At 43.4% G+C, this 20890-nt stretch overlaps 1 protein-coding gene across 3 annotated transcripts in view; it reads right to left on the reverse strand.

Moving 5' to 3' along the window:
- CACNB1 (calcium voltage-gated channel auxiliary subunit beta 1) overlaps positions 1-20890 on the reverse strand; it is a 106427-nt gene that overhangs the window by 12019 nt on the left and 73518 nt on the right. For all 3 annotated transcript variants that reach the window (XM_044297352.1, XM_044297353.1, XM_044297354.1), the window contains 5 exons: positions 16189-16325; positions 16027-16100; positions 14016-14170; positions 9230-9310; positions 7200-7258 (listed from right to left, as the gene is read on the reverse strand). In XM_044297352.1, the coding sequence (XP_044153287.1) occupies positions 7200-7258; positions 9230-9310; positions 14016-14170; positions 16027-16100; positions 16189-16325 (506 nt within the window). The remainder of the gene's footprint in view (positions 1-7199; positions 7259-9229; positions 9311-14015; positions 14171-16026; positions 16101-16188; positions 16326-20890) is intronic.

Genomic DNA, 20890 nt, shown 5'->3' on the forward strand with positions numbered 1-20890 from the left:
AGAATGTTCCAAACAGTTGTTTTGGGATTGCTTATTGTTTTTGGTATCTCTCTGATGGCTTTTTTTTTTTCAGCCTAATGATGGCTTCCTTCTCTGATAGTGACAGCTCTTGGGATCTCATCTTGAGAGTTGACAGCAACAGATTCCAAATGCAAATAGCGCACTTGAAATGAACTCTGGACCTTTTATCTGCTCATTGTAATTGGGATAATGAGGGAATAACACACACCTGTCCATGGAACAGCTGAGAAGCCAATTGTCCCATTACTTTTGGTCCCTTAACAAGTGGAAGGCACATATGCAAACTGTTGTAATTCCTACACCGTTCACCTGATTTGGATGTAAATACCCTCAAATTAAAGCTGACAGTCTGCAGTTAAAGCACATCTTGTTTGTTTTATTTCAAATCCATTGTTGTGGTGTATAGAGCCAAAAATGTTAGAATTGTGTTGATGTCCCAATATTTATGGACCTGACTGTATGTCTCTATGTTGTACCATGCCTTTATTATTTCTACTAGGGTAGAAGGGTACAGAGGGGAGGTAACCAGTTGGGGGTGTGTACCTGCACAGACTCACTCTATCCAATCAGTGCTGCCATTGTCAGTCTGTGCACGTTCTTCCCCCCCCCCCCCCAATGGGTTACCTCCCCTCTGTACCCTTACTGATGGCTAATAGCAATTCATTCATAACATCTAATAGAAATAATAAAGGCATGGTACAACATAGAGACATAAGAATAGATGCTCCAGGATTGTTATTACATGGGAAATGCATGAAGCTATTAAAACAGGCATGTCAGGATCAGTGAAAGGTCCTCTTTAAAGCTGGGGGCAGTATATAAAAATTTGCAACACTATTGGGGACATTATGGGTGCCATGGAGGTAATGAAAAACGGACATTAAAAACGGACACACGGCGAGAAAATTGACTCACACACTGATGCAAAAACTGACAGCCATGAAAAACTGACAGTATATGTGCATGTAGCTTTTGGCCAATTACTGTAATTGTTTTTCTTCTAAATCAAACCTTCACGTTGATATTTAGAAGATCTCAGTCCAGGGAGGATAATCCACGGATTAAGATATCATATGGACTGTCCAGAGCAGTTCCACGGATATTCGCATATAAATAGTCCTCATTTATGCTGAGCTGATGGGAATGCGGTCTGTAGAGCACTGCAAGGAATGAGTCACTCATGTTCCTTGGTAACTTTGTGCAACGCCTCGCTGTTGCTCTGACACTATACTAAGGATATTACATGAAGTCTGGGGATTTCCATGCCCTTATAATCTCTGTATTTCTGTCTAATTACATGCCAGGACATTTATTCTTATACATTTTAAAATATCTGTTTCAATAAAAAGGCTCACATATTGCCTCACTGCCTGCACCCAATGGAGGCATTTTGTGGGCTAGAGACATCCTTATAGGGGTTGTGCCATGAAAAATATTCTACATTTTTCAAATCAGCACCTGGATCGGAATACTTTTGTAATTGCATGTAATTAAAAATGTTGTATAGTCACTGAGCTATTCAATAAATTATATCTGTATAGCACCACTTGCTGGTTGGTATTTTCTTTATTTCTCTGTCCACCTCACTGAGGTGGTTACACAGTTTAAAAATTCATCTTTCACCAGCCATTTCTTCTGTTAGAAGCTATGACAATTACAGGGAAAGGGCTACAGCACAAAGGACACGCCTCCTGAGAAAGGACTTGCCCCCTAAGAAAGGACACTCCCAATGAGCTTCCAGCCTGAACAGAATCTAGCAGAACAATTAGAGCTATACATGGGGAGATCTCTGGATGCATGTAAGGTCCAGGTCTGGCTCTAATTTTGTTAGAAAGAGATTGTCATGTACTACTGTATATGATATTCATTTTTCACCTCAATCATGACATAACCTCTTTAAAGGGGTTCCCCCATGACTAATGTAAAACATGAACATCAGACATAATATAGTATATGACAATCTCTTTCTAACAAAGGTAGAACCAGCCCTGTACCTCACATGGATCCAGAGATCTCTCCATTCATTACTCTACTAGATTTGTATCAAGCTGGAAGCTCAAGGGGAGTGTTCTTTCTGCTGCAACTCAGGGGGCGTGTCCATTCTTCAGCAGCTCTTTCCCAGATTTTTCATGGCTCAGGACGCTGAATTAAGACTGTGGATGGCGCTATACAGATACACTTTATTGAATAACTCAGTGGCTATGCTAAATTTTTTACGTACATGCAATTAGAAAAGTATTCCGATGCATGCACTGGTTTGAAAACTGTAGAATATTTTTAGTGGGACAACCCCTGTAAGAGGGTATTCCTATCTCATAATGTGATGGCATAATGCTAGGATATGCCATCAGTTTATGATCAGTGGTGGTCCAACTTCTGGGGTTCTACCAATGCCCCACAGTTTTTTTCCTACTAGCGTCCTGGTCACCTGACTTTGCAGGGACATGAAGTGCGTCCTTATGGAATGGATCCACTGTACAGGGAAAGACAATGAAGGGGCAACAGTGCTGAATCAACACTACGACCCTTTCATTATCAGTTGGGGACAAAGAAGTCAGATTATAATCCTGATGTGGTGGCATATCATCTTTCAAGTGCATCTTTTTAAGCGCACATACTGAATTATACCAGAATGTAATATTATGGATATGGAATCCACTTTGTCATCACTGTCTACTGACCATCACCCAATTCTCTTCTCTCCAGGTATTTCTGCATTGAACCTAACTGATGCACCCAAATTTTCTAGAGTCTGATATTGTCCACACCCCTCATCTTTACTTCTCATCCCCTGGTATGTTTGCATTGAACTATTAGGCCTCTTTCACACGGGCGTCATTTTTTTTGCCCGGATAAGAGCCGGGTGCGTTGCGGGAAAATGCGCGATTTTCCCGTGCGAGTGCAAAACATTGTCAGTGCAAAAATCGCGCATGTTTGGTACCCAAATCCGAACTTCTTCATAGAAGTTCGGGCTTGGGATTGATGTTCTGAAGATTGTATTATTTTCCCTTATAACATGGTTATAAGGGAAAATAATAGCATTCTGAATACAGAATGCATAGTAAACCAGCACTAGAGGGGTTAAAAAAAAAAAAAAAAAATTTAACTCACCTTAGTCCACTTGATCACGAAGCCTGGCGTCTCCTCTGCGCTGAGCGGCTGAACAGGACCTGGGGTGAGCTGCTCCATTAAATACAGGTTAAGGACCTTCGATGACGTCGCTCCGGTCATCACATGGTACGTCACATGATCTTTTACCATGGTGATTCACCATGGTAAAAGACCATGTGATGACCGGAGTGACGTCATCGAAGGTCCTTAACCGATATTTAATGGAGCAGCTCACCCCAGGTCCTGTTCAGCCGCTCAGCGCAGAGGCGACACAAGGAGATGCCGGGCTTCGTGATCAAGTGGACTAAGGTGAGTTAAATTATTTTTTATTATTTTTTAACCCCTCTAGCGCTGGTTTACTATGCATTCTGTATTCAGAATGCTATTATTTTCCCTTATAACCATGTTATAAGGGAAAATAATAATGATCGGGTCTCCATCCCGATGGTCTCCTAGCAACCGTGCGTGCAAATCGCACGGCATCCGTACTTGCTTGCGGATGCCATCCGATTTTCACACACCCCATTCATTTCTATGGGGCCTGCGTCACGTCGAAATCGGACAATATAGAGCATGCTGCGATTTCAACTGAACGCACAAGTGATGCGTTAAAAACAACGCTCATGTGCACAGCCCCATAGAAATGAATGGGTCAGGATTTAGTGCGGGTGCCATACGTTCGCCGCACGGATCGCACCCACACGGAAAACTCGCCCGTGTGAAAGGGGCCTTAATGTCTCTTTCCCTGTTGGATTTATGGAGTATTTGTTTACATTGACTATTTCACCCCTGTATTTGGTCCTCCCTTGATTAGGCCAAATGTAGCCCCCTCCCCTCTCTTTCACACTTGATTGAACACTGAGTGGTATGAATCTAAGTCCTTAGGTCTTTCAGACCTTGGTCTTTTCAATGCAACATCTTTCAAGTCCAACTTTTTAAGTAGAATGTCACCAGAAGGGGGCCATAGGTAATTACAGAAATAATAAATGAAAACAATGTTTCAATCTTTCTCTCACTCTACCCACTTTTCCACAACCGCCTTAAATTCCCTCCTATCTATCACGATCTAGCTGCACACTCTCCCCGGTCACCCAAGTCCACTGCCTTGGAGCGACCTTGGATTCTGCCCTCTCCTTCCGACCGCACATCCAAGCCCTTTCCACCACCTGCCGCCTCCAACTCAAAAACATCTCCTGCATCCGCAGTTTCCTGAACTTAGAGTCTGCGAAAATGCTTCTACATGCCCTCATCATCTCCCACCTAGACTACTGCAACATTCTCCTCTGTGGCTCGAATCTATCCTCAACTCTGCTGCCCGACTAATCCACCTGTTACTCCTCTGCCTCCCCCCTCTGCCAATCCCTTCACTGGCTCCCCATTGCCCAGCGAATTCAGTTCAAAATTTCACAAATACATACAAGGCCGTCTACAACCTGTCCTCTCCCTACATCTCTGACCTACTTTCCTGATACATCCCCACACGCAATCTCCGATCTGCACTAGACCTACTTCTCCCCCCTCCTCTTATCATCTCTTCCCACAATCGCCTCCAGGATTTCTCCCATGCATCCCCCACACTCTGCAACTCTCTACCCCAACATATCAGACTCTCACCTACAGTAGAATCCTTCAAAATAAACCTGAAAGCCCACCTATTCAGACAAGCCTACAACCACTGACCCTGCTGCCTCCATACCGCCATGACCAGCTTCACCCTATTCTATTGTGTCCTTTTCCCATACCTTGTAGATTGTAAGCCCTCACGGCCAGGGCCCTCTCTCCTTCTGTAACTCTTCTTGTTCATGCTTAGTGCAGTTGTCTGTATTATGTATCTATACCCCTTTTCATCTGTACAGCGCTATGGAATGAATGGCGCTTTAATAATAAATAATAATAATATCATAGCAAAATGGCATCACTTTATGAGATGGGAATACCCATTTCATTTGGTTGCATATGATTTGAAAAACATGACTACTTTCTTACGGAAACAACGCCATCCTTGTCCATGTGCTGTGTCTGGTATTGCAGTTGAAAGTTTGTAAGGTATCCTGTAACTTAACAGGTTCATATATGTGCGCACTGCAGCTGAGACTTTTATCATCGATACAATTTCTGAAGATTTCAAGATGTTTAATTCCGAAGAAGGCTTCAATGTATGCTACTGTATAGACATACAATGACATACATCTCCTACAGGGTCCCATTGGACGCTTTTTTGGCTGCATTCAGGTGAATGGAGCCTTATGAACAAATTTAATGTATATTCTGGGAGCTTTAGTGAACGTCTACATTAAAGGGGTTGTCTCAATACAGCAAAATACATTTATCATGTAGACAAAGTGAATTCAAGGCACTCACTAATGTATTGTGATTGTCCATATTGCCTCCTTTGCTGGCTTGATTCATTTTTGCATTGAATTATACACTTGTTGTTTCTAGGGGTTATGGTCACCCTGCAATCCAGCAGCGGTGGCCGTGCATGCACACAATAATTTCATGTATAATTTTCCTATACTGTGCAATCACGGCCACTGCTGATGGATTGAGGCAATATGGACAATCACAATACATTAGTAAGTGCCTTATATTAACTTTCTCTACATGGTAAATGGTATTTTTTGAAGCTAGACAACCCCTTTAAACATAGGGCTTTGAAGTAATGTGCACTGAGCCTAACTTCAATTACAAATACATTTTTATATTAATACTAAAAATACTCCTTTATGCATCTTCAGTTGCTTCTATTAATGATTCCCTATAGTGGTGACTACGCTGTCAATCCATTGTGATAGACACAATTGGAAAAAGTGGCAGTGTGGTCCATAGCAAAAAATCTGATTACTATGGATGATTGCTATGTGTTTTGAGGCATGAGGAACAATATCCATGGTCATCAGTAGTTGTATGGAATATTTCCACCCCAATCTCCCTGGTGACTCTTGAGCTCAGGTGCTGCTGGGTTACCATGCAGTTATGGCCAGCACAGGCTTCAGCCTCCACCTGGTAAAGGAAAGCAGAGGATCTCCAGTACTTTTTAAAGTAAAGCTTTGAGGACCAAGTAGAGCTCCCTAAGGGTCCATTCACACATCCGTGTGTGTTTTGCGAATCCACAGATGAGCGGATCCGCAAAACACGGACAGCATTTTGCGGACCGCACAGTGCCAGCACTATAGAATATGCCTATTCTTGTCTGCTATTCCGGACAAGAATAGGACATGTTCTATTTTTTTCAGGATCGGAATTGCGGACCCAGAAAGGCAGGTCCGCAATTCTGGATCGGGGCTGCACGTCGTGCGGCCCCATAGAAATGAATAGGTCCGCAATTCCGTTCCGCAAAATGCGGAATGGAATTGCGGATGTGTGAATGGAGCCTAAAATTTGGTCAAAGATGCATATTTTATTTTACAATGATTATGCTTCATTCACATATGAACTTAACCCTTTCAAAACTGTGTCAAAACAAGAAGACTTTACAGTCACCTACAGGCAAAATTTTCAATGTGTTTTAGAATGGAGACAGTTTTAAAGAGGATCTGTCACAATTCCAGATATGTCTGTCTTAGTAACTATTTGCATTGCCCATGTAAGAATGATTCTGAAGCATCTATTCTTATGACTGTATGTTGTACCATTCCTCTGTTATTTCTACTAGAAGTTATGAATGAATTGTCAGCAACTTGCAGTAAAGGTACAGATGGGTGTTACCAGTTAGGGGTGTGTTCCTGTACAGTCGGACACCAGCAGCACTGATTGGACAGAGTTAGACATACCCACTACTGGTAACACCCAGAAGTACCTTTACTTCAGACTGCTGGCAATTTATTTGTAAACTTCTAGCAGGAATAATACAGTTCTTGCACAACATAGAGTCATACTAGATGCTCCAGAATTGTATTACATGGAGAATGCAAGTAGTTGCTAAAAAAGACATGTCAGGGGAGGTGACAGGTCCTCTTTAATTCATGTCCTTTAAGAAATGACAATTTTATGCGATTTACTGACTTTATGAGGTTTATCCGCTTATAAACTACTATTCACAAATCAACATTCAAGAGGATGAATACCTTCCATCAAAGCGATGCTTCAAGAAATCAAACAAAGCCTTCTGCATCATATCTGTGACCTGCAGGCATATAAAGAGATATTGTGTAACTGTAGACTAGCGACTTCCAAAAAGAAGGAATAAGCCCGGCCATACACATAAGATAGCTGTTGGCTGAGTGCTCATTTGTCCAACAGCTATTGCTCATGATCCCCACCGCCCGGCTGAGCAAGCATTTTGTCGTAGTAAGAAGAGGGGAAGAAAACCACTGCCCAAGGATTGGGCAGTTGATATCCAACATGCTTGATCCTTATCTCCCCCAACATCTGCCATCAGGGGAGGGTGGGGATGCCCCCATAGTTCTGGATGGCTGGTTCTGCTAAAATTGGTGGATTTGACCAGCATACATCTAATGTGTATGGCCATCTTATGACATGAATTTAATAGGGTATGCACGCAATTGAGTGAATATGATAAATTAATGAAAAGCATGTACAAATAAAGCTAAAGACAAATGGAGAGCTAGAAGAAGATAGAGAAAGAGAATGTAATAAAGAGGTCCTCGATAGGTTTTACTTTATCTTGAGAAAATAGTCAGTTTGCTGCCATAGTGGTGTATCTAAATACACTGCCAAGGCAGAAAGGCCTGTTACCACTTCCTTGGTACCCAGGGCACATGCCCCACCTGTACCGCAGCATTTTGCCATCTCCTGATTTATAAACATGCATGCTTGAGTGAGCGTGCATGTTTACGGGGTAGTGTGGAGAGATAGTGGTTACCTGTGTGGCCGACAGCTAGGGTTGGCAGGCTTTGAAACTAAAGGTGGCCATACACATTACATAGAAGTTGGTTGAACAGCGGTTTGACAAACATCTGGTGAATGATTGTTTCAAGGACACAACCATACACACTTTAGCCCATACATGTTCAAAGAAACCAGGCGATGGACGAAAGATCTTTCATCAGACTATCGGATGAAAACATTAAACACTGCCGACTTCTTTTTCAGACTATAATAGTCTATCATCTGTCGGCTAAAACGATCATTCGTTGTTAAATTTCACCCGACGAATGTTCGTTTTAGATAAAATTGTCCGTTGTGATCAACTTTGGACTAATGTGAAGCATCAGGCAACCTATCAGACAACAGAGCGCTGTCTGAATGAAAGAAAGCCTGAACAAGTTTTGAAAGCAGCTGTGGGTGAAGGACACAACATTAAAGGAGTTGTCCAGCGTTGATGGCCTGTCCATTAGCAGATCAGACAGTGTAGCTCCATTGGCAGAAGTCGGCACCGGGACTACACAGCTCCATTAACTGTGTAGTGGACCCAGCTCGTCATCGCAGCGCTGCTTCCATTGACTTCTTTGGGAGCAGTGCTGCGATAATAAGCTCCCTCTGCTACACAGTTGATAAGTCTCGTGTAGTTTGGGTGATGGAGCTACACCCAAATAGCTGATCAGTGGGGGTGCGGGGTGTTAGGCTGATCAGCTGGTGGTGTCCTCTACTGAGGAGAGGCCATCATTTAAAGATGCAGGCAGCATGCTATAAAGTTGGGGTAGTCAACCTCCGGCACTCCAGGGGTTGTGAAACTACAACTTAAAGCATGCATACTTGCTCTGCTCTTCTCAGACAACAGCTGATGTGCCAAAGATTACTGACCCCTGTTATAGAGCAGAAGGAGCTGAGCAGATTGATAAATAATTTTATGGGAAAAGGCTCAGTAAAACCTAGAATTTATACATTTACATCTCTGCTCTTTCTAACGTATGACTACCCCCCATGAACAGCACGCGGAACGTGTTATCAGTGATTAATAGCATTCTCTATATAAGTGTGTATACATAGCAGTCAATCACTGATAACAGCTCAGCTCTTCCTGCTCTATAACATGTTGCCTGCAGATTGCATTGCATGTTGTGGTGACAGGTTCTCTTTAATAAAAGACAACACCATTAAATTTATACTAAATGCACATATTTACTCAACTTTTCATTGACATGTTTTTTTATGGTGGAATTCTACTGATATCTATAGATGGTTTCCTTAGTACCTCATATCCTTTCAGTGAGGGTCCAACTAAAATGATTGGCCTCATGGATGGAACCACGTCATATGGAGGGATGTGCTCAGTCTGTAAGAGAAAGACCCAGTCATACCACTTCTGCTGCCTCTTACCTTCATGCACCAAGTATCATGCAAATCTGCTTCTCCAAATCTACAGTCCACAGACACTTCACAGCATGCAGTATTCAGAGAACATACACCACATCAAAACTAGACAGGTGAACAAATAGCGGCAAGACATATGCAGTTACTTACTGACTTCTGCCTCTGTTTGGCTATTTATAAGGAGTCAGGAAAGCAGTGAGAAGTGGGGAGGATGATGGGTGTAATAGATGAAGGCAAAGAGACGTTAAAAAATGAAGGGTTGGAGGTTAAGAGTTGAAAGAGTGACGGGTTGTGAATAGTAAGAAGATAAGAAAGGAGGGAAAAGGTAGAGGGGAGAGACGAAAACAAACCATGCGTGTTATTTCATTCATTACATGACATGTATGTGCATTTATACAGGATATCGTATGAAAACGAATGCACAGATACATGATGGGTGATGCAGATATACCTTCCATACTTAGGGCTCATGCACACGAACGTATTTTCTTTCCGTGTCCATATACGGAACCATTCATTTCAATGGGTCCGCAAAAAAAAAGGAAATTACTCCGTGTGCATTCCGTTTCCATATGTCCGTATTTCCGTTCCGCAAAAAAATAGAACATGTCCTCTTATTGTCCGCATTACGGACAAGGATAGTACAGTTCTTTGAAGGGCCAGCTGTTCCGTTCTGCAAAATACTGAATGCATATGGATGTCATCCGTATTTTTTGCAGATCCGTTTTTTGCGGACCGCAAAATACATACGGTGATGGCCAGTTTGCCGTGCTCGCCCGCGAACACATGCGGGCTGCCATCTTAAATCACAAGTCCGGCAATGCACAGGTAAGCCCCCGGTGGCTGTTCTCGGAACTGCCTGCTCCCGGTGACCTCATTTGTTCCAGACCGGCTCGCGGCGCAGGCACAGGAAAGGGCTTACCTGTGCCTCGTCGGACTTGTGATTTAAGATGGCAGCCCACATGTGTTTGCGGGCAAACACGGCGAACTGGCCATCACTGTTCATGAGCCCTTAATGCGGTTGTCTGAGATATAACAAATCCTTTTTTTCAAGAAACAGCACTGCTCTTGTCCATAGGCTTTGTCTAGTATTGCTGCAGAGCCCTATTCAGGTGATTGGGGATGAGTTGCAAAACCAACTACAGCCCATGGACAAGAGTGGCGCTGTTTTCTGCTAATCTTATATACATCACCTATAGTAATGCAGCTTCATATACATCACTGCTTAGTAATGCAGCTTCAAGGCTCTAAACAGAGATGCTTAAAGGGGTTAATACTTTACTAAGGGTCCTATTACACCTGCAGATGAAGCAGGCAATGGTCGGGAAGGAAGTGTTCCTTCCCGGCAATCGTCTGCCCGCTGGCGGAGAAGACCACTGCTATTACTGAATCATTGTTGCCAGCAGCAGACTGTGATTACACAGCACGATTGGCCGCCGACAAAGTCCGATTACCCAATGAACAAGCGTTTGCACGTTCATTGGGTAATCGGCAGTAGGATTACACTGCCAGATCATTGCTAGCAATGATGTGCACGATTATCTTCAGGTGTAATAGGGTCTTTAGTGGCGGCCTTTCATCAGGATAGGCCATCACTAGCTGATCGCTGGGGTCTGACATACCGCACACCCTGCTAACTAGCTGTTCGGGTGTAGCTCTGTCACTGAAAGTCTGCACCACAACTACATTGCTCTGTCAACTGTATAGTGGAGGGAGCTAGTTACTCCTATTGACCTCAGTGGGAGCAGCGCTGTGTTAACGGGCTCCATTCACTACAAAGTTTCCGGGGCTGTATAGTTCTGACAACGACTTCCTACAACTATGCTACAGCTGATCAACGGGTATGGTATGTTGGACCCCCTCTGCAGCGGGGCTTAAAGTGGCCCTGGACCCTGAGTGATGGATGTGAGGTCTACCCCTCGACTTTCGGGTCGCCTCCTGTTAGCTAAATCATGCCCCCTGAAGCGGTATGTCTATTACCCCTGATCTTTTGATGTTTTTTTTTAAATTTTTATTTTTTTTTGTCTTTTTATTTATGCTTAATTCTCTGTAAGTCTTTCTGTTCGTTATTTTATTTGTTTGGAGGGTCCAATTGATTGGGCTCTTTGCCTCTTATTTTATGCACATTGTAATGTGTATCTCATTTGTGTGAAAAAAACGTAATAAACACCATTGAAACATAAAGTGGCCCTGGAAAAAAACTAAAAGTGGCCCAGCCAAATTAACAGAAGGTGGATCAACTCAAGTAGGCAGGGCCAACACAAGCTGGTGGGGGGGGGGGGGGTGCAGGCCTTATATGCCTGTGTCTCTGTATCATCAGAAAACTGCCTCTATGGGAGTGAACGGCAGAACAGAACGGTATGGTCTCTTGTGCCCTCCACAGTATTTAAGAATCACCACCCAGATAATGGTCATACAGGTGAACCGAGGAGGGATATATAAGTGCATAAAATAAATAAATACCTGATGCTCCCATTGTTAATTAACTCTGGGAGCATCAAATTATTACGTACCCGAGGAGGGCTCAGGCCACCAGGAAATTTCGGTCTATAGCCAGTCTACCCCCCTGCCACTCAGCTAGTGATAGCCTATTGTGAGAACAGGATGGACAACCCCTTTAACCTTTCAAATCAATCTTGCAATCCCACATCCCCAAATGATGGTTTTTCCAAATAACGTACATTTGTCCTGACAACAGTGTATCCCACAACCCCAGTTGTTTATCACTCACATAGCACTATGCATTTCAATATAAGGTAAGTCAATGTCACAGTCCTAAATCTTTCACCTTCCACTGTAGCTATAGAGGGAGCATAGGGGGCAATACAAAGGCTCAGCATCTTCGCTAAGGGAAGAGAGGGAATAGTAAAGCCACTGGTGATCAGACTGGAGGAACCATACAACAAGTATTTGATTTAGGTTTTAATTTTTTTTCCGTATTACCTATAATCCACTTTGAACAGTGTTAAAGCTATGATTTAGGAAAAGTCCCCATCTGATATGGGAGGAAAGTCAAGGGGACCCTGCCTCCAAAATGACTGTTGCTTTCATAATTGGGTCAGCAATGGAAACTTGTAAATGTGCTTTTTACTGCTACAAATGATCCACTCTGATCCAATACTGTCTTGTCTATGACAACTTCAGGAAATACAGATACATGTTCTTGCCTAAATTTAATTTCCTTCCATCCTGTACAATACAATCACATCTACAGTACATTGGGCCATATTGTAATGGCAGACGCGTGGCCAATAATTGACTGCCTGGAACAGACTGTACAATCACTGTACACTCAGTATTTGGCAAAAAGTAGGAAATTACACCATGAATTTTGAAAAGAGACTTCACTGTGTACCCATTATAGGGAATTTGTTATTTGGATGGGCTCCTTTCAGACTAGAGCATGTCTCTGGTGTGATACACTATTATGAGTGATAGCAGGTTATAGTTGCATCCACTAAATGATGCGGAGAGAACCAGAAAATTAAGAGTATGTGGCTCTTTTTGGTATATGTTTGCCCTTTGCAACTCTATAGGTATTGTACAGTAGAATTTTGCACTTTCTTATTGTTTTAAAGGGGTTGCCTCACTTCAGCAATTTATCATGTAGAGAAATTTAATACAAGCCACTTACTAATGTATTGTGATTGTCCATAATGGTTCCTTTGCTGGCTGGATTCATTTTTCCATCATATTATACACTGCTCATATCAGGGGTTACGGCCACCGCTGCACCAGACTGGATCTGCTGTCCATGCGAGCCTATACACACTCTTATGGTCCCAGCCTCCAGAGAGGCTGGTACCTTTTCCTATAGTATGCATGCCCGGCCACCGCCGCTGAATCGCAAGGTGGTCGTAACCCTTGGAAATGAGCAGTATATAATGTTATAGGGAAATTAATCAAGCCAGTAATGGAGGCAATATGGACAATCACAATACATTAGTAAGTGCCTTGTATTAACTTTCTTTACATGGTAAATGTCATTTGCTGAAGTGAGACAACCCCTTTAAGTCATATACAAATGTGGTATAAAGCTAGCCCTATTCACATCAGAGTTAGGCCTCATGCACACGACCGTATGTATTTTGCAGTCCGCAAAAAACAGATCCTCAAAAAATACGGATGACATCCGTGTGCATTCCGTATTTTGCGGAACGGAACAGCTGGCCCCTAATAGAACAGTCCTATCCCTCTCAGTAATGCGGACAATAATAGGACATATTTAATTTTTTTGCTGAACTGAAATACGGACATGCGGAAACGGAATGCACATGGAGTAACTTCAATTTTTTTTGCAGACCCATTGAAATGAATGGTTCTGTATACGGTTCGCAAAAAAAACTGAACAGACACTGAAAGAAAATACGTTCGTGTGCATGAAGCCTAACAGGAAGAATTGACATAGTCACTGAGATGAACCCCCTGTGCCCTCTACACCTCATGTCAGTTTACATACATTTTACAGAGCACAACAGGCTTTTAAGCACAGACAACTACAAGTATAAGAACACAGAACACGTCACACTTCCTGCATATAAACAGGTGCAAACACAAGCTTTGTGTTATCAGATTTGAACAATCCTGTATTAGGGCTGTTTGACCAAAACCGCAAACTTTGACGGATAGCTAAGGTTAGTGGTAACGATGGGTAGATGACCAGTTACCTTCTTAAAGAAAGGGACACGTTTGGTAGCGGACGGGGGGGTTGTTACGCTCCCCGTGCTGGTGTGGGGTGTTTGATGGACTGAATGAGGTTCTGGCTCATCATATTCTAAATCAACCGCATCTAAATCATAAACTAAGTGAGTTTCCAAAGGACCTGAAGATGAAGAGATGGGGGTTGTGTATAGGAGAGAAAGAAGAGGGGATATGGGGTAATAAATATAAAGAATATAATGCCAGAGTGTTAAGGCTTGTTTCACACTTGCGTGAAACACATCCAGTAGGCTGTTCCGGGCAGGGAACAGGGTGACGGATCCATCCTTACCGGGCGCAACCATGCGCTGCCTGCATTCCGTCTGGCCCCATTTACTATAATGCAGGTCGGTGGAGATCCAGCCGCAACCCAGAAAATATGCAGAGGAGTGGCCGGACGAAAACTGCTGCCTACAGAATGACGGCAGCGCATGGCTGCACCCAGCAAGGACGGATCCGACAGGCTGTTCCGGGCAGGGAACACGCAAGTGTGAAACAAGCCTAAGCCTAGGGCCCATTACACGACCGTATTTATGGGTCTGCACCCGTTCCGCAAATTTGCGGAGCGGATGCGGACCCATTAATTTCAGTGGGGCCACAAAAGATGCCAACAGCATGATGGTGCTGTCCACAAATGTACTTCCATTCCACTGCCCTGCAAAAAAGATAGAACATGTCCTATTCTTGTCTGCAATTGCAAACAAGAAAAGGCATTTCTACCATAGGACTAGACATGTGCGTTCATTGTTTTGCGGATCTGAAATTTGCGGACCGCAAAACACATACGGCCGTCTGAATGGACCCTTATTGACATGCCAGTGTTTTGGTCAGTGATTGTGAGCCAAAACCAGGAGTGGAGCCTCCACAGACATAAGGAATAAGGGAAAGATCTGCACCTGTTCTCTGTTTAGAGCCGCACCTTGCTTTGGCTCAAAATCACTGATGGAAATCACTAACCGAACACTGACGTGTGAATAAAACATTAGGGGAAAAGAAAGAAAATGGAACAAGATTAAAAAGGCAAAGGAATGTAGAAACATATATATTAAGAAGGAAAACAGTTTGGGAAGGTGGTGTGGTGGAGGGGTGTCCAAGAAATACAAGAAAAATGAGAATATAAACTGCAGTCAAGGTAGAAGAGAATGTCAGGTGCATCCCGAATTTACCTTTTCAGAGCTATTTTGATAGGATACATCTAGGATCTTTGAATTGCCATCACATAGACATTAGATAGATGTCAACTATGCATTTTATTTCAATAGTGGGAGGATGATAATTGGCCGCTTACCTCTGTGGAAAACTAAAGCATCATTAATGGGGTTTTCCAGGCTACAGATATTGATGACCTATCCTCTGATGCTATAGCAGCCCCCAATAGCTGATTAGCGGGGTAGCGGCGTGGTGGATTCCCACCAATATGATATTGATGACCTATCCAGAAGATAGGTCTTCAATATCTGTAACCCCTTTAAGGTAGGTTGTATACAAAGCTGTTTACTTCAAGTATTCAATGATCTCCTAGAATTAGCTACATATGCTTGTACAGAGACAGAGGCAAAAGTATATTTGCCTGGTAAGGCTACATTCATATCTGCTCTAAAGGTAATCCAGTAGTCTGTTCCGGCAGAGAAATACCGGAGTTAACATATCTGGTGTAGCTGGATACCGCCACATACCCATTGCCTATAATGGGATCTGACTGGGATCCAGTGGCTTTCTGCACAGCACAGATGGGAACCTACTTAAACCATAACAGGATCTGCTAGCGTGTGTCCAGCTTGAACTGTAGGCACCAATTCAGATTCTCCATAAAACATCTTGATAGTATATGATGGATAAAAAAATAACACAGTCAAGCCCTATATCCTATTACTCTCAGGAAGACTTTGTAATGACGAGCTTACAGAGCACTAAGCAGAGGGACTGCGTGGTTATACTTTGGTATAATTTAGACAGAAGACAACAGAACACATCTCTCACCTGTTGCTGGCGGTGTTGGTCTACGGGTGCCACCACCCACATCACCTAGACTGTTCGAATTCCCAATGGATTTACTGCAAGGTAGAATTTGGAGAAATGAAATCAGTGCCTACTATACTGGACTCTAACTTATATTTCCTACCACAGACGCAAAGTATTCACCTGGTACTGAGCCGGCTCTGTCGTATCTTCTGTTCCTGTAGCATTCTCATATGTTCCAACTTGACAGGAGAGGGGATGAAACCAACTTCACAGCCCTCCCTCACTGCTCGCCCAATCCACCAGTCATTATTATATTTCTGAGAATGGTGGTCAATAAAAAGGTAAATTAATAGACCCTATAGCCTGTATTAATATAGAAAGTAATTTCCTAATTTTGAAGTTATGCAGAGAGAAGCTGAAAGTAACTAAAATTATAATCAAGCAACAATGTAATAATAATATAACAAAATAATAGCAAAGCCAGGTGCACTCTGCGGTCTTACTAAACCCTCAAACTGATTTTAAAATTGAAAGATTAGCCAACATGTCCTATGGCGTAGGACATGTCTGAGCCCGAGCACCGCGCCAAGGTTTCTCAAGTAGCTCGGGACCTAACACTCACCTACCTGTGACATGTGGGCAATACCAGGAGCCAGTGGGCAAATTACAGGAGCATGAGGCCGACTCACAAACAACTCACCAGTTACCTCCAGCATGTAACCATGCTAGCAATGGGAGGAGGGATGGGTCTGTGAGTCCCGCTCAAGACTGGCTGATATGGCCCAGGCCTCACAGGTGCACCTAAATGTAGCCTGTAGATGGAAAGCAGGCACATTTAAATTGGAGTTTACACCTCCAGGCATCTCTATATATACAAACTGAAAAGAGATGCCTGGAGTTGTATAAACTCCAATTTAAATGTGCCTGCTTTCCATCTACAGGCTACATTTAGGTGCACCTGTGAGGCCTGGGACATATCAGCCAGTCTTGAGCAGGACTCGCAGACTCCTCCCTCCTCCCATTGCTAGCATGGTTACATGCTGGAGGTAACTGGTGAGTTGTTTATGAGTCGGCCTCATGCTCCTGTAATTTGCCCACTGGCTCCTGGTATTGCCCACATGGCACAGGTAGGTGAGTGTTAGGTCCCGAACTACTTGAGAAACCTTGGCGCGGTGCTCAGGCTCAGACATGTCCTACACAACTGCATGTGGGTTTGAGCACTTCCTGCCTGTTTAATACCACACCATTCTTTTCAGTTTGTAAACAATATAATAATATAATAATAAATATTCAATGTGAAATATTATTGTGAACCTGTAACCACAAATCATCTGGGTCAGGCTGTATGTGAGCTACAGAACTGTTTGACAGGGGCATAGTAAGGCAAGGGGCTGCTGGAGTATGTGCACCAGGCACCACTAAGGCTACTTTCACACTTGCGCTTGATCGGATCCGTTCTGAACGGATCCGATCATATTAATGCAGACGGAGGCTCCGTTCAGTACGGATCCGTCTGCATTAATAACTTAGAAAAATTTCTAAGTGCGCAAGATGCCTGAGCGGATCCGTTCAGACTTTCAATGTAAAGTCAATGGGGGACGGATCCGCTTGAAGATTGAGCCATATGGTGTCATCTTCAAACGGATCCGTTCCCATTGACTTACATTGTAAGTCTGAACGGATCCGCTCGCCTCCGCACGGCCAGGCGGACAGCTGAACGCTGCTTGCAGCGTTCAGCTGTCCGTCTGGCCGTGCGGAGGCGAGCGGAGCGGAGGCTGAACGCCGCCAGACTGATGCAGTCTGAGCGGATCCGCTCCATTCAGACTGCAACAGGGCTGGACGGAGGCGTTCGGGTCCGCTCGTGAGCCCCTTCAAACGGAGCTCACGAGCGGACCGACGAACGCTAGTGTGAAAGTAGCCTAAGCTACTTCACCTCCCCTATTATTATACAGACCTAGGGAATGAATTAAACTTTTCCCCAGGTAAAGTAGAGCCTACCTATGACTATGATTTATAATAGTGACTGTGTTAATGATGTTAATGAACCCTATATGTTTATACAGTTGCAAGAAAAAGTAAGTGAACTCTTCGGAATTACCTGGATTACCTTATGTTTGGCCGTCAAGGAAGACTGATCATTAAAGGGGTTATCCACAAATTTAAAAAACTCTTTTTACTCCCTTATCTGGAGACCTTGCTTGCCTTTCTGTTGGGTGGGCAGCAGCTCATCAAGTACCTGCATCTCCCAAGATGCATTGCAATTAGCTCTTGTAAACCCTTTCCTCCACTGCAGAATAGTCCCACACATATTGCCCCAGAGATACATATGGTATGTAATACTCCCAAAATTTACTCTACATTGTCTGAAGCAGGGGTGCACGGCCTGCGGCCCTCGATACCATTCTGTGTGGCCCTCAATCATCTGGTAACAGACATGTATGTCTATCTCTTGTGGCTTCTCACTTGTAAATGTAACCAGACATTTATGGTATATACCAGTGATGGCGAACCTTTTAAAGGCCGAGTGCCCAAACTGCAACCCAAAACCCACTTATTTATTGCAAAGTGACAACAAAGCAATTTAACCTGAATACTATAGTCCAATATAGTATATCTTCCATGTACTTTATCATTTAGCTATAATAGCCTGCCTACATTCAGTGCGCTGCCTGTGCTGTTCATAGTGCGCCTGCGCTGATGAATGGCAGGAAAAGTCTAAGGCATATTGTACACCATAGATTTTTTCCAGAGTGTGGGTGCCCACAGAGAGGGCTCTGAGTGCCGCCTCTGGCACCCGTGCCATAGGTTCGCCATCACTGGTATATACAGTATGTACAAAATGCCATAAATGCAGTGTTTCAGTTGGTAATGGCGCTTTAAGATTTATTTTTGGCCCTTGGGATTAGTTCAGTCTGACAACGTGACCCCCAACCAGAAAAGGTTGTGCACTCCTGGTCTAGAGAGAAATATTGATCTATATTTCTATGAATTTGGAAGTAGGGATGTATGAATGAAAGGTGTATGGGCCACTTAATCTGTTTCTCAATGAGATCTCTACTCCAGCAGTGAGTGGATGGGAAAGGAATCTACTGAGCATGTGAGTCCATCTCTGAATGCAGAAGAAGGTGGACCAAAAGGGAAAAATGTAAATGGACATTAAAAAAATGGGCAAAATGGCCCGTTTTTAACAGTGGGTTTTTTAATGGGTGCTTTCTAAAACAGGGACATTAAAAACAGCCACCTTCAATTGTATGGGGCTGTCAGTCTTGGAAAAGACCCAAATATAGGACATGTCCTATTTTTGGAAGGCTGTTATTCACTGTCCGTTCAAAAATGGCCATGTGAATATGCAACGACCGGACACCCTAGGGGTTATGTGCGTGAGCGTACTTGTGATAAGGTGCCGAGGATAGTAGTACTCACGGTTAAGTTGTCTCTTGGGGCCGGCGTGCAGTGGATGGGAAGACAGCACAAAATCCTCCGGGGCACTCTCTGTTGCAGGGAACACCAGCCAGATGTTGGTTGAGGTGCCCTTAATGGTAATTGGTGTTTAAGGTGCTTTGGTGGCTGGGCCCCTGGCTCGTGACACCAGCACCGCTAGGTGCAAATGTTGAGAGTAGTAGTAATGATGATATAGAATAAGGAGACTAGAGCTTTTAACGAACTCCCAGTACTTTACTGAAGCAGATCCACAGGTCATCAATGTATGCAAAAGTCATTTACATCAAGGCAGCTTTTACAGGGATTCACATTAGTTCCCAGAAGTTGCATAGGGCATAGTCCCCTATGACAATTAGTCATTCTCTCTCTTTTTTTCTCCAGGTTGGAGGGATGAACTATCTCTGCTGTACTGTATAATTGTATACTTCTGTATCCTCTTCTATAAATGGGTGTATACTTCTGTATCTTATTCTGACAAATGGCCTTTTTGTCTTTAATTATGTTGGGTAGCTTGTAGCTTAGAATCTCTCCACCTGATGCAAAGTAGGCTGGAGTCTGATAAACGACAGTTAGCCTCTTTTGTCAATATTCTCATTTCCACTCTGAGTTGCCTGGTTCTTCTGTAATCTTTTCCCTTCTATGGGCTGGTACATGGAACTAAGTATGGAGTTTGGATAACTCTCCAAAATGACTGCGGAGGTCAGACATTGCACACACTGACCTTCTTGCTCCTTCTGCTCTGTGCACTGTGTATAGGGCGGAGTTAGCCTTGGGAGGCTTGTTAGAACCTCCCCCTCCCTGTGCAACTTTATAAGAACACATTTATAAGCACAGTTTACATGAAACACAATCACAACATTAAGCAGTGTGTTTCAGGACACTCCATCCCCCCCTTCTTTAATGTAAGTCGTCCTGGACGCACTCTTGCCACAATGATGCATCACCTGAAAAATATAAAAAAGAGCATGCATGCATATACACAATACCATTACCCCATTCTTGCGGTTTCTCTTCTTTGGCTATAAGAGAATTGGGTTAGGCATATATTTATCAGGAGCATCACAATATAAAATGAGGGACAAGGGCCGTAGTTTCTCTTGTAACTGGGGACAGCAAACAGTAAAGACCAGGATAGTCCATAATGTAAAACAAAAAGGGAAACTTGTCATGAGGCTCGCAGGGTATGAGTCCGTTCCCTAGGCATGAAGCATAAAGGTTGTAGAACATCATGGAGGGCTTTAGTACGTGAAAGTCCATCTCCAGACACATGACTTGAACGTTACAAAATAAGGGCAAAGGCCTTTTTAGAGAGTCCTTAGAGCAAGGCAAATAATCAAGGCAATGAGTCTCTTACTTGGGCTCTGTAGCTCCAAACGATGCAAGAATGTAATCACAGTTGAACTGGAAGAGCTGGAAGTCTCCTCCTCGGCTCGGATCTCCG

The sequence above is a fragment of the Bufo gargarizans genome, chromosome 6 (genome assembly GCF_014858855.1).
Source record: "Bufo gargarizans isolate SCDJY-AF-19 chromosome 6, ASM1485885v1, whole genome shotgun sequence".
In the NCBI taxonomy this organism is placed as follows: Eukaryota; Metazoa; Chordata; class Amphibia; order Anura; family Bufonidae; genus Bufo; species Bufo gargarizans.